Source organism: Phyllopteryx taeniolatus, chromosome 5, assembly GCF_024500385.1.
Source record: "Phyllopteryx taeniolatus isolate TA_2022b chromosome 5, UOR_Ptae_1.2, whole genome shotgun sequence".
Classification (NCBI taxonomy): Eukaryota; Metazoa; Chordata; class Actinopteri; order Syngnathiformes; family Syngnathidae; genus Phyllopteryx; species Phyllopteryx taeniolatus.
In genome coordinates, this window is record NC_084506.1 from 31,139,918 (window position 1) to 31,153,063 (window position 13,146).

At 40.9% G+C, this 13,146-nt stretch overlaps 1 protein-coding gene across 13 annotated transcripts in view; it reads left to right on the top strand.

Moving 5' to 3' along the window:
• Nucleotides 1-13,146, top strand: part of LOC133478613 (pleckstrin homology domain-containing family A member 5-like) — a 91,833-nt gene that overhangs the window by 67,515 nt on the left and 11,172 nt on the right. For 4 of the 13 annotated variants that reach the window (XM_061774859.1, XM_061774860.1, XM_061774872.1 and 1 more), the window contains 11 exons: nt 207-279; nt 3,733-3,833; nt 4,603-4,718; nt 6,351-6,833; nt 8,218-8,698; nt 9,391-9,474; nt 10,077-10,196; nt 10,763-10,816; nt 11,262-11,342; nt 12,731-12,787; nt 12,877-12,957. In XM_061774859.1, coding sequence (XP_061630843.1) covers nt 207-279; nt 3,733-3,833; nt 4,603-4,718; nt 6,351-6,833; nt 8,218-8,698; nt 9,391-9,474; nt 10,077-10,196; nt 10,763-10,816; nt 11,262-11,342; nt 12,731-12,787; nt 12,877-12,957 — 1,731 coding nt within the window. Of the gene's footprint in view, nt 1-206; nt 280-2,645; nt 2,836-3,732; nt 3,834-4,328; nt 4,488-4,579; nt 4,719-6,350; nt 6,834-8,217; nt 8,699-9,390; nt 9,475-10,076; nt 10,197-10,762; nt 10,817-11,261; nt 11,343-12,730; nt 12,788-12,876; nt 12,958-13,146 lie in introns of those variants that run through there. The other 9 variants (XM_061774862.1, XM_061774873.1, XM_061774863.1 and 6 more) reach the window with 6 other exon arrangements.

Below are 13,146 nucleotides of genomic sequence, written 5' to 3' on the forward strand. Positions count from 1 at the left end.
TTTTTTTAAAAACAATGACCTGTCATTAATTTTCTCCACATTATCAATATCGAGAAAATGTAGTCGAATGCCCATCCATAACCCATTTTATTAAATTAAATTAATGATTAGAAATGATTCATTCTTAAATATCCTCTTCAGTTGAATTATTAATTTCTTCTTGTTGGTAGCGAACTATGTGCCATATTCCTCTGGTGTCTTTGCAGGACAGCACAGGGATGAAGCTGTGGAAAAAGAGGTGGTTTGTGCTGTCGGACTTGTGTCTCTTCTATTACAGAGGTGAGTCATTACAACTAAAAGTATCTTTCATCGGTACTGCTTGCAACAAAAGTGCTCTCAACAATCCTGTCGAGCCTTTTGACGTCCCCTTGGCGACGTCCGTCTAGCTGGACTCAATCCCTGTGGTTGTACAACACTTATAGAGAGAGTTGAAATGGTTATATGAGGAACATGGCTTGGATTATAAACTTCCAAATATGGTTTTGACAAAAGAAGCTAAGATGGAAAATGGGTTTCACTCTGATTTAGAGTTATGACACAAGTTTCCACAAATCAGGCAGGCTGCTCTCACGTTGTGGTTCCATTCTCATAAATCGTCAGTTAGACTTGATGACATCTACAGATGCCCTTGTAATTTGAAAATACTGTGTTTCAAAACCTGTGATCAAAATTTTGATCACACTTTTTTTTTGTCATTTTTAGCAGGATCACTACTAATAGATCCAGATAAATGCATCTGTTTACATCTTGGCTATGTTTGCACCAAAGATGCCAATCTAAAAGTTGTCGATGCTGATATCGAGTGACCGTTAGCCAATATTAGGAGGTCTCAAATTTTGACACGATTGGAGTCAGTGATTCACTCTGAGCTTCCCGATTAGAAAATATAATAAATGGCAGTTTCCCAGCTTGTACTGTATGTTGTAGGATTCCTGTTAAGCAATACAGACCCTTTCCAAAAAAATGTAATATCATGCAAAAGTTTATTTATTTCCATAATTACATTCAAAAAGTTAAACTTTCATAGATTATAGACTCAGGGCCCACAATTCAAACAACTTCAAGTATTTATTTGTTTATTTTTACATAATTTGGGCTTCCAGCTCATAAAACCCACAAAGTCAGGAATTCAAAAAGATTTGAATATCAGCCCAGATTTTGCACGCCATAAATGTTTTGAACTGAGCGTCACACACTAATCATCTACTAAACTCAAAGCACCTGCACAGGTTTCCCCAGGTGTCATTAAATTGCTTCAGTTTGGTTCAGTTGTCTCAGTTGGGTTCAATATGGGGAAGACTGCAGACCATTATTGATACCCTCCATAGGATGGGTAAGCCACAAAAGTTCATAGCTAAGGAGGCTGGCTGGTCACAGAGTGCTGTGTCCAAGCATATCAATGGAAACTCTTGTGGAAGGATCAAATGTGGCAGGAGAAGTTGCACCAGCAAAAGAGATGACCGTGGGCTTCAGCAGATTATCAAACTGAAGATTCAAGAATCTAGCAGAGATCCAGAAAGAGTGGAATGAGGCTGGAGTCACAGCTTTAAAAACCATCGCATTCAGACGCATCCGGGAGATGGGCTACAACTGTCGGGTCAAGCCGCTTCTGAGCCTGAGCTAACGTAGGAAGCGTCTCAACTGGGCCAAGGAGAAGAAGGACAGGACTGTTTTCCGATGAAAGTAAAATGTGCCTTTCATTCGGGACTCAAGGTCCAAGGGTTTGGAGGAAGACTGGTGAAGAACACAACCCAAGCTGCTTGAGGTCCATGTGAAGTATCCACAGTAATTTGGGGTGCAATGTCCAGTGCAGGTGTTGGTAAACTCTGCTTTTTTAAATCCGAGGTCACCGCAACAGTCTACCAGTATGTTTTAGAGGACTTTATGATTCCTTCTGCTGAGGATCTGTATTGAGATGGAGATTTCATCTTCCAGCAGGACCTGGCCCCTGCCCATACCGCCAGAAGCACCAAAACCTGGTTTGATGCCCATGCCATCACAGTGCTTGACTGGCCAGCCAACTCGCCGGATCTAAACCCGTTGAGAATCTATGGGGTATTATAAGGAGGAAAGGGAGGGGCACCAGACCCAAAAAGAAAGAAGAACTGACAGCAAGCATCAAGGAAATCTGGGCTTCCATAAATCCCAGGCAATGCCACAGGCTGATTACATCAATGCCACGGCGCATCGAGGCAGTGATTAAAGCAAAGGGATTCCCAATCAAGTATTGAAGAGTAACATACCACAGTACCATATTTTGATTGATTTTAATGTGACCTGATGTTCTTTTTTTTCAACAAAAATTGAGACGTAAATGGTCATTTCTTCACAGTATTCAAATTTTTGGAATTCCTGATTTTGTGGGTTCTATGAGCTGGAAGCCCAAATTATGTGAAAATAAACAAATAAATACTTGAAATTGTTGAAATAGTGGGCCCTGAATTCTATGGAAGTTTCACTTTTTGAATGGAATTCTGGAAATGAATCAACTTTTCCATGATATTCACATTGTTTTGGAAAGGGTCTGTATATACACAGAAACTCCTATTCTAGTGATGCTGATTCTGCTTGCTGAATGAATGCAGACCCGGTCATTTTGCTAATCAGGATGACATCAAGTCTGTGTTGTTTCTGCTGTCTGACAGTGCTGTTGCCTTCTTTCCACCCACTGACTGACAAAAGCCATAGGCCGAAGCACCAGCGCCAAAGGATTTACTCAGATGGGCATGTAGAGAGCGGGTTGTGTCGTCATGATCTTTCCTGTCATCAAAGCAAAAAACAACTGCTCTCGATCATATTCATCGGACAATTAAACTGCACTCTGGATCTTGCAAAGTAACAGCTTATGCCCTGTAAATGTCTGTCCATATGTGTTTTAAAGAAGGTTTAATGTCAAATATGCTCTGAATGTTTCTACGCCAGTGATTCCCAACCAGTGTGCCGTGGGAAATGATAAAATTTTACTTAAGTGATCAGAATATTATTGATTTACAACAAATAATTTATCTATGTTCATCGATCTATGCAAGCGGCATATAAAGACAGACCGAACGAATAAATGCTCCTCTATTAGATGGCAGAAAGTGTATAATTGACTTGTGTACCCGCTATTGCTGACATTTGTGTTTGTTGGTGTGCCGTGGCATTTTTCGAATGGAACATATCTGCCTTGGCTCTATAAAGGTTGGGGATCACTGTTCTACACTACCAGAAACCAAGCAGAGATCAGTTAGCACTGTTTTACCAAATCATCATTCACAATTTAGGATGGCTGTTATTATGTTTTCCCCATTTTCAAGTGATTTACTTCCATAAAAAGTATTTGGCAGATAATCTCCCCAGAACAGTTGAGGTGATTTATGAATCAGGGCAAGTAAATGGCACATCAGATGTGCTGATGTTTCGTTTTTCTGCACACTTTCTGCTGTGTACAGAGGTATTGTAAGTGTCAGGATGGGAGGTTAGATTCTTGCTTAAAACGCAGAGCTCAATCTAATCCCCCGTTGAGAGCGCTCTATTGTCAATATGGAGCCACGTCTGCTAACTTAATGAGGATTAGAGCCGCACACAACTTTGAATCACTGCTCATTTCCACAAACTGCACTTTGTAACTGCAATATACACGTTTGACAAACACATTTTAATCTGCTTTTTCCAAGTTTTGGTACTCAAATGTTGATTAAAAACAGCCCTTCTGTCTAAATGTTGAACTGTGTGATTTTTGCCTTCCAGATGAAAAAGAGGAGGGCATACTTGGCAGTATACTCCTACCAAGCTTCCATGTATCCATGCTGTCTGTTGATGATCACGTCACAAGAAAGTATGCCTTCAAGGTCAGTGCTTCTACCATCCAACAGTTAATGAGTGCACGAGGAGAACAAACACTATTTTAAAATGTGAAGGCAAAAAACAGAATGAACAAAGACCCTTTAAAATCTACTTTAGTGTGATTCCGGGTATACAGGAAGTAGCAAAAAGTCCTTCCTTTTTAATTAAAGTTTGAAGTGGAGTAATGCAATGTCCATTGAAAGCGGAAACATTAAGATATGCAAGAAAGCCCCACGTTACAGGGCAGTGGTCACATTTTATGGGTTCACAGTACTGTGTAGAATTATGATTTTTTTTTGGGTACTTTCTAAACCCTGAAAGTCAACAACTCCTGCCAAGCACAACCAAACACAGACACCAAGGAGTCTGGAGAAGGGCTCCAACCACACAGCCCACTTCTTTTCCAACCTTGTCACATGCTCTAAGAGAGGCGGTTGAAGTAACAAGGGAAATGCAAGAGCAGGACATGACCTGCTGCCATTTCTTTGCTCTAAATTTTCTGCATCGTGTTAGGGGGTCTTGGAGTATTTTGTCAGAAAGTGGTAAACAGGATCTTGAGGTTGTCCAATAACCATTGTTTTTCCTCTGTCACTCTTGAACGTGTTGCTTTGCTGGCTGGGAGGGGTCAGCAATGTGTCTGCCATAAGATTCACGACCTGGTAAGTATCATTTTACTGTGGCAGATCTACTGCAACTAACCTTGAGAAATTTCAAATTCCCAGAGTTGACATGACACTTTTCTCCCTTTCAGATACCTGTGCATTGTCATGACAGGCGACACACCCCAACATGCGGACATACTACTTTTGCACTGACACAGCCAAAGAGATGGAGTCCTGGATGAAAGTGATGACCGATGCCGCACTTGTGCATTCCGAGCCTGTTAAAAGGTTTGTAAAAGATACATAAGTGTACTTAACATTCATTATGCTAAACATGCAATACAAATACTGTACTACTATAGTTTTTTTTGCTTATTTTCGTTCCTTTTTATTGCAATGCAAGTGTGCTGAAATCTTTGTGTGAGCCGTTTAAGTTTATTGGCCACAGTTCAGCACAGACATTTGGCTTTTCCATTTCCTATGTTTGTTAAAAAAAAACCTTGACCTTCCTAAAGGTAACTCGGGTATATGGGCAATTTCAGTTTTGTTTGTTTGTACATATAATGCTAGACACAGTTTTGCTAACTCATCAATAGAGATGATAGTCTTTCCCATTTTGTGTTAAATGTTATTTAGCAGCATGCCTCTGTAATGCCCTTTAAGCCCGGCTGAGCAGAACCATAATGATAGCGTTTTGTAGCAATGCAGTGCTGCAGTCTAAAATCCAATGAATGGCGCTGTAAAAAGTGTTGATGCTGCTAAAAGGCGGTTGAGTAAAGTGACACTACTCTGTGTTGTAAGTGCAGGATTACATTTTAGTTTTTTTTTTTTTTTTTTTTTTTTTATGCGCTCCATGTGGTTTCAGATAGCTAAAGGCTGTACAATACATTATGTGACTGTGGTGGCTATTTAAAAAGGTTCTAGTGCAGATCTGAAGGAATGCCCCTCCAAATTGTCTCCTCTTGCTGATCCATTAAACCCACTTGATAAGAGGAATTTTCTCATCTTTGAAGCGATAACCTTGCGTCCAACGAAAGCGAAGGAGGGGCAGTGTCAATTACCTCCGGAGACCTCCCAAAAAAGCACAGATTTGTAGAGAGCTGCAAATGGATTTCTCGTGTCTGAACAGCACCTTTCAGACATGCTCTGGCAGAGGCTATTTTGTTTCGTTTTTTTCTTTTGGGTTTTTCTTTTTCTTTTTTTTTTTACTGAATTTATCGTGTTTCATTTTACACACCCGGCCGGCCTCGTCTGGCAGCTGGAAGAAAGATTGTGCGCTTTCTCATTGTTTCAAAGCAAAAGCTGAGTTTGCCAAGGTAGCTGTGCATTATAGCTGCAGTATAATAGTACGATCAAGTGATTCCCAACCAGGCTGCCGTGGCACACTAGTGTGGCTTGAGAGATCATCATGGGTGCAGTGGGAAATTTCCCAACTTTACTTAAACTGTCCCAAAAAAATTATTACGGTTAATATAATATGCAGTATCTTTGTTTTTACATCTGTGACAGGCAGAACAGTGACATCCTCTTCCATTAGATGGCAGAAGGTACAATAAACCTGTGTATCCACTTGTTGCCATTCATACAACAGAATAAATCATGGCTTCCTGCTAGGTAATCCGCTTTGTGTTCAATTTAACAGGCCCGTGTTTCATACTGAGTAAGTCGTTTCGTGACTAAATTGAGACAAGCTCATCATTATTTCATTATTCATACTTTTTGTGACATTTTTGTTGGGTGGTGTGGTGTGAGATTTTTGGAATGTAAAATGGGTACCTGGGCTCAATAGAGGTTGGGAAACACTGGTGTAATCTATAATACAGATGTATTTAAAAAGAGTTCAATCTTTGATCAATATCATTATCATATAGTAGTGCAGATGAGCTCATTTGTATTTGTTCCTATGACTGCTATTACCAGGTTGGACAAGCTAAAAGTGGAACAGTGTGGACCTCAGGAGCTTAATAACATAGCCAATCACGAGCCACCATTGACACAGCCTGAAGTTGAGAACGAGCGCGACCGCGAGGTGGACCGTGAGCATGCGTCGGTAGAGGACAGGAAGCAGCGAGACGCCGAGCGCTATGGCTTCCGGAGAGATGGTGCGGACCCTAATCGCCCTCTCACCAAGATCAACAGTATCAAAATGCCGCCAGCCCAAGCAACAGCTGTCACGGTCAAGCTTGCAGTACCACGGACCCCGGCAGAGATAGATGGCTCACACCACAGTCCCCAGGTCAATGGAGCTGGCGAACCGGGTCCAGCTGACCGCACTGGAGTTCTTCCTCAGCGAAGTCCAAACTACGAGCCAGAACGGACTTTGAGTAGGACCAACTCGATGCAGCAACTGGAGCATTGGGTTCGCGCACAAAGAGGACGCACCCCGGATGATGACACCAGAAGGTTTGTTTGCTATAATGTGTAGTGTATCTAGTTTAATATAAATTTTAACTAAATGACTGACTGAGGAAGGAGGTCTCTGCCACTGGGCTGTTAAAGAGCAGCAACTAGGCACAGAAAATGTTAAAATGTTCTTCACGATACATCTTCCCACTTTCTATATCTTAAGTGCTTCAAGTTACCATATTTGACTTTAAAAAAAACACGTCCTCTGGAACATTTACAGTGCCGTGAAAAACTATTGAGCCCCTTCTGAAATTCTTGTTTTCTGGCATAGTTTCCCCATTTGGATCATCATCATCAAGCTCATCAAACAATTGTAAATATCAAACAAAGATAACCCAACTGAACATAAAATGCAGTTTTTAAATGGTGATTTTATGGATAAAGAGGGAAAAAAACGATTCAAAGCTACCTGGCCCTGTGTGAAAAACGAATGCCCCACCCCATTGTCATCAAGTGAATGTGGCTAATGACATTATTTGTTCATTTTCACTAACCACAGCCAAGCCTGATTACCTCAAGACCTGGTCAACCAAGAAATCACTCAAATAGAACCTGTTTGACAAAATTAAGTCAGCCAACAGATCTCAAAAAGCTGCAACAAAATGCCACAATCAGAGGGGTCAAGGACAAAAAATGCTTTGGGTCCCCGTTTGGCTTCTCCAAATCAGGAAGGATTTCGGTGTGCTTGAAGACCCTCTGCATAATCATTAGCCTGATAGCATAATTGAAGAAAATTGAGGAACAAAAAATACAACATATTCAGTTTAAAAAAAAAAAAAAAAAAAAAAAAAAAGTCCACTTGCCTTGATTCACCCTTTGTGGATAACCGTGACCTGTATGACTAAGAATCTACACAAACAAATAGAGGAAGAACATTTTTATTTTATCAAGCACATTATTTTGTGTTATATTGTGACAGTAAGTTAAAAATGACAATGACAATTATGGTATAAGGCTTGCATATGTGCATTCTAGTCCACTACCTGGCCAAATGATAGTCAAACCTCATCCATTACATTGCATTGACTCATAATATTGTGGGAGGCCATTTGGCGATGATGTGTGGAGCTTGTTTTCTGTTCCAAGAGACCCTGGGTGTTTTGGTTTTTTAGTGGGGGGCCTCCCCTTGACTATGCAGAGTTACTGTAAGACAGTATGTTTTCAATCTCAAGCTTCAATTGACTACATAAAAAGTGATGCGTTTCATATTTTCACTTTTGGATCCTGATTATTTCTATATCTAAAAAGAAAAAAAACCCTCTTTATTTTGGTGATTAGTCAATACGTTTATAACTACTACTAAAAAAAAGAATAGTTTTATGTTTGAATCAAAGCAACAACATGTTAGTTCATCATTTGACCGCTTATTTTTCTTCCACAGCATCACATCATACCAGACACTCCCAAGAAACATGCCAAACCATCGAATGGCCCATGTGGCTCATTATGGTGACGGTTACCGCAGTATGCCCAGAAATAGCATGGCACAGAGGGACAGCATCTGCAGCATGTCACCGTCATTGTACGACCAAGCCTTGGGTCCCTCGATAGCTGACAAGCGCCACTCCATGCGCTCTGACACCATGTGGCAGCTGTATGAGTGGCAACAACGACAGGCGTACACCAGACCGCCAGGGCTCTATGCCCCTATGGCCAGCCCCAAAACCATGATCAACCTTTCAGAGCACGCTGCGTCAACCTGCTCCATCCCACCCTCGCCCTCCCATGGTTCCCTGTCAATGTATGGTGGCTACTCTCAGCCGCGACCATACAACATGAGCAGCGCCCGCTCTGAGATCGCATCTCCCATCTACCAAAGGGACATGAGTATCAACAGGCGGCAGAGGCACCAAATCCCTAAGGTTAGTTAAATACGTAATGAGGTGCTCACCTATGTAGCAAAAAAAATAAAAAATATATATATAATATATATATATATATATATATATATATATATAAACATACACACAAGCACATAAGTATTTAATACGTCACCATTTTTCTCACTAAATATACTTCCAAAGGGGCTATTGACCTGCACATTTCAACAGCTGTAACCCATACGTACAAAGAAAGTAGAACAAATAAGCTCAGAAATTAAGTTATGTATAATAATGTGAAATGACACAGGGAAAAAGTATTGAACACCCCAACTGGTATTTATTTAATGCTTTGTGCGAATGTTTGTTTATATCCTGATGAAATGTCCACCCTTTGTTTAATTTTCATCATCCTAGCACCTTTGGAAATACATTTAGTGAGAAAAATGGTGACGTGTTAAATACCTATTTCAGCCGCTGTATGCAGTTACGTTAATGTGGGATGTTATTGCATTTTGTGTCCTTGTATCCAGGGAAAAAAATCTGGATCTCGATGTAAATGTACCTGCTTTTTACTATAAAGATTGTAGTCATTTACTCTTCGATCAGCAAGTGTTCAAATGTTCTAAATGTTGACGTATTGGCAAATGTCTACACTCACCCTATTATGAGTCAAACTCTTACACAAGAAGGAAAATAATTGAGAGAGTTAATGCATTGCCGGTCTCTTTCAGTATGCCTATGCACCTGATAGGAGGTCAATGCCCGTAGGAATTCCAGTCCAGCCGATCACTGCCCAGTCTGTCCAAGGCAAAAGTGTAAGTCTTACAGTAGTCTTAATTGGTCAATTAGCTGTGTGTAAGTTGTCAAAATGCATTCTTACTGTATGTTCTCAAATGTTTTGTTCGGGTTGGGGTGGTTTTGACTTTTTGTCCAAGCCTCCCTATACCCTCCCTTGACTGACTGTGTATGTGATTTCTGTCCAAGATGACCTTGTGCCAAAATCTTAAAATGGAGTCACAATCAGGCAGAGTACTCTTTTCTGCAAGCAATCGGATTAAGTCTATGCCGACTTTAGTCGCTCTTCAGAGTTGCTTCTCGCCAGCAGCGATTTAAAAAAAATCTGTCACTCACAACTTTCTAAGCCGGCTCAAGAATGAATGTCAAAGTCACTGCTGGAAGTGTGTGAACTGCTTTCTTATCAATGCTAAACTGCTCCTCTGTCTTGGGTGCAAGTGGGGAGTATGCATGCTGCCAACACCTTGGCTAATCTCATTGTTGTGATCTGCATGAAAACTCACTACCTGGGAGCATTGATGCATCTCCTATCCTGGTGTGTTCTCTCCGTTTTCCTACTCCCACTACGATGTCCCTGCTTGATAATGGCTGTATGTGCCCCACAACTTCACCTCCCCTGCAGCCAGAGGAACTGACTTTGCTTCTGATAAAGCTGCGTCGGCAGCAGGCAGAGCTAAACGGTATCCGGGACCTCACACTAGCACAGCTTACGCAACTTAACATGGATGGCGACAACCTAAAGGTCAGCCCCCACCCCCAAAGATTCCTCTGGAGGCATGTTTGTTAATGTGTGGTGTGTATGCCATAAATCTCCCACCTCAGCTATCCATCCTAATATCCGTATAATAAGACCTGTTTTTACTGTGACATCAGCTTCCTTTGCTTCAAAATGTAATCAAACATTAGGTTAATTTGAGTAGGGCAAGCACGAGCTGATTAAGTTGCTTTACTTCTTTAAAGAGTCCAGACAGATGTTAGCAGGGAACAAAATGTAAAGCCATTGGCAAGCTTAAACTAGTTTGGACAAATGGCATGTTATTGTACGTAGTTAAATCTGGAACCCCCAACCCCACCCTCATTTTCCTTTAAGATGTCAGACTACAGATTTTGGCTGTGTCAATTTATTCTGTAGAGTACAAGTATACCCTGTCTTTACTTCCCTCTCCTGAAGTGACCCTTTCTTCCTTCTGTATTTGGCTGTTCCTCTATATACATGATGACAATGAATGTGTGAGAGAGAAAAAGGAATATAGAATGCCCCTCATTTGCTATCCATTTTCTTCTCCTTCTTCTTGCTGCTGACACTAGAACGATGCTCTGTCCCATCATCTCCAACGGACTCTAATGTATTTGGACAATCAGGTGGGGTAATGAATGGTTGCATGGCCCTTGCTTTTTTCATCATAAACCCCAACGGGTTATTATTATTCAGACAATTAGCTTAACTGCCCTTTATTATGGCTGTATGAACATAGCTGTCAAGTCTGTACTCATGGAGTTTAGTCAGCTATATGCATGTGGTGGTCAGTGAATTTGTCAGCCAAATATGACTATCAAATATTGAAATATAATTTTTAAACATGCTGTTATGAATATGGCGTAGCAAAGCACATGTTCATTGGTTGTTTGGCTACATGCTTTTAACAGGACGTGTGAGAACATGGAGAATCTATTCTATATATCTATTTTATATATATATATATATATATATATATAACATATAGCAATCAACATCTTTGTAAGTGTTGTGTTTGAAGTGCAGCACTGCTGTAAACTGACTCTACTGCTCCTCTTCATGCTGGACTAGATGAAGGAAAATGACCCTTTAATCTTCGTGACTCACACTTTGATTGAGAACTCGGCCCCAAGGCCTCAACTTTACAAGCAAGTAAGGCCAACTTAAGGCTTTGCTCCGGCTCATCCTCACGTTGATCGTTTTTAAATGTTTCTATTTTTTTACGCTCCGTATTCAGTGTCCAAGTCCTCATGACATATGAAGACTGGTCTCCCTGTATTATGTTGTTTTGCCACTGCCAACCCATTCATCGCTTTGACTGTTATCATGTTGAGAAGTCATGGCAATAAGAACATGACTTGGAAAAGAGAAGTGTAATGTGTGCACTCCACTTTTCCGTAAGTCCTTCTTCCTCATTTTCTGGATAATTTGTGTACAGTTAAATTTAGAAGCCGTTGTTATGAGAATTTTCTGTTTTGGTATTTTAGCAAGAAACATGAAGTCAACGCAGATGATGTGCTTTTGCAGCCACATAAAATGTTGCGGCGGGCCAGATCTGGCCCCCGGGGACTTGAGTTTGAGACCTGTGCTCGAAGTGAATTTACTCAATAGATTTCAATTCAGAAAAAATGCTGAGACAAATCAAATCCCACAGATCTGGACAGGAGCCTTTTTGTAGGTCTCAGTCAGTGGGCATGTCCGAGGAGATTTGGAGGGATGATCACCATCGCTAAATAACGCCCCAACCTCCCGTCTCTCACCCAGTCTGCATTCATTAGCATACTAGCCAAGCCAACAGCTGCATTGTCACCTGTTCAGCTGCTAGCAGTTTGTCACTCTCGTCACACTGCCACCCGCCACTCCATGTGACAGTCTGCATGTTCTGTGGGGAATATTCTCACATCCTGTTTTATCTGCCGCGTGATCCGACGAAGTAAAAAGTGTGAACTACTACTGTAGTGGAAATGTTAGTGTGTGGAGCCTTGTAGAGTTCACTTGAAATGTTGTCACATGTTGACTAATTATTTGCGATTTGGACTCACTCAGCCAGCACTGTGGATTAATTGGAACTCTCAAGGAGTTTTAGTTATTGCATGATTGAAATTTTAAACACATTTCCGATCATATCAACATCTTTACATGTTTAAATTAACTCACGACAATTGCACCAAAGTGGATGCATGATGCCGCCGTGCCGTATAAGTACATACAGTATAAGCACTAAACATCACAGACGTGTTCCTTGGATGAACACTGTATTTCTAGTTCAGTAAGTCAACATGCCATCACCATGTATTTCTAATAAACCACTGCGTTGCGCTGAGAGAGACAAATTGGCTGTCGATAACAGAAACTAAGAATTGCCCAACTACAAAATGCTTTCTCCCCCATTCCATAAGTAACGTCTGATTTACCAAAATGAGTTTCTACCAATAAAAAAATATATGGCTCGACACTAATGATGCTGCAATGGAGCTCTGGACAATAATGCATACTGCATGATAAGACTTGAGTTACTGATGTTCTATTTTTCTTCTCAGCTTAGCCCAGAAGACCCGAGAGAACACAGCGACATGCCGGAAGAGGAGGACATTGATGTATGCTCAGTTTTACTCCCTAATGACATGCTATGTTCAGCTACACATCAGCTACATTCAGCTGCCTTTGTGTTGATTTTTTTCCCCAGACCAAACTTAGCCAATTGTGTGAGCAGGATAAAGTGGTGAGGACACACGAGGACAAACTTCAGCAGCTGTACAGAGAGAAGGTGACTCACCACTGAATTACTCAATATTGCTTTTTTTTTGGGGGGGGGGGGTTGAAGTTTTTGCTGCTCTCGTCCTATATTAAAAGCTTAACATCGAGGCAAATATAGAGCTATGGAATTATTTCAATGTGATCCTTTTATTCGTGCTAAGTCCAAAAAAGACCTTCGACATGTTCATGTTCCATTTGG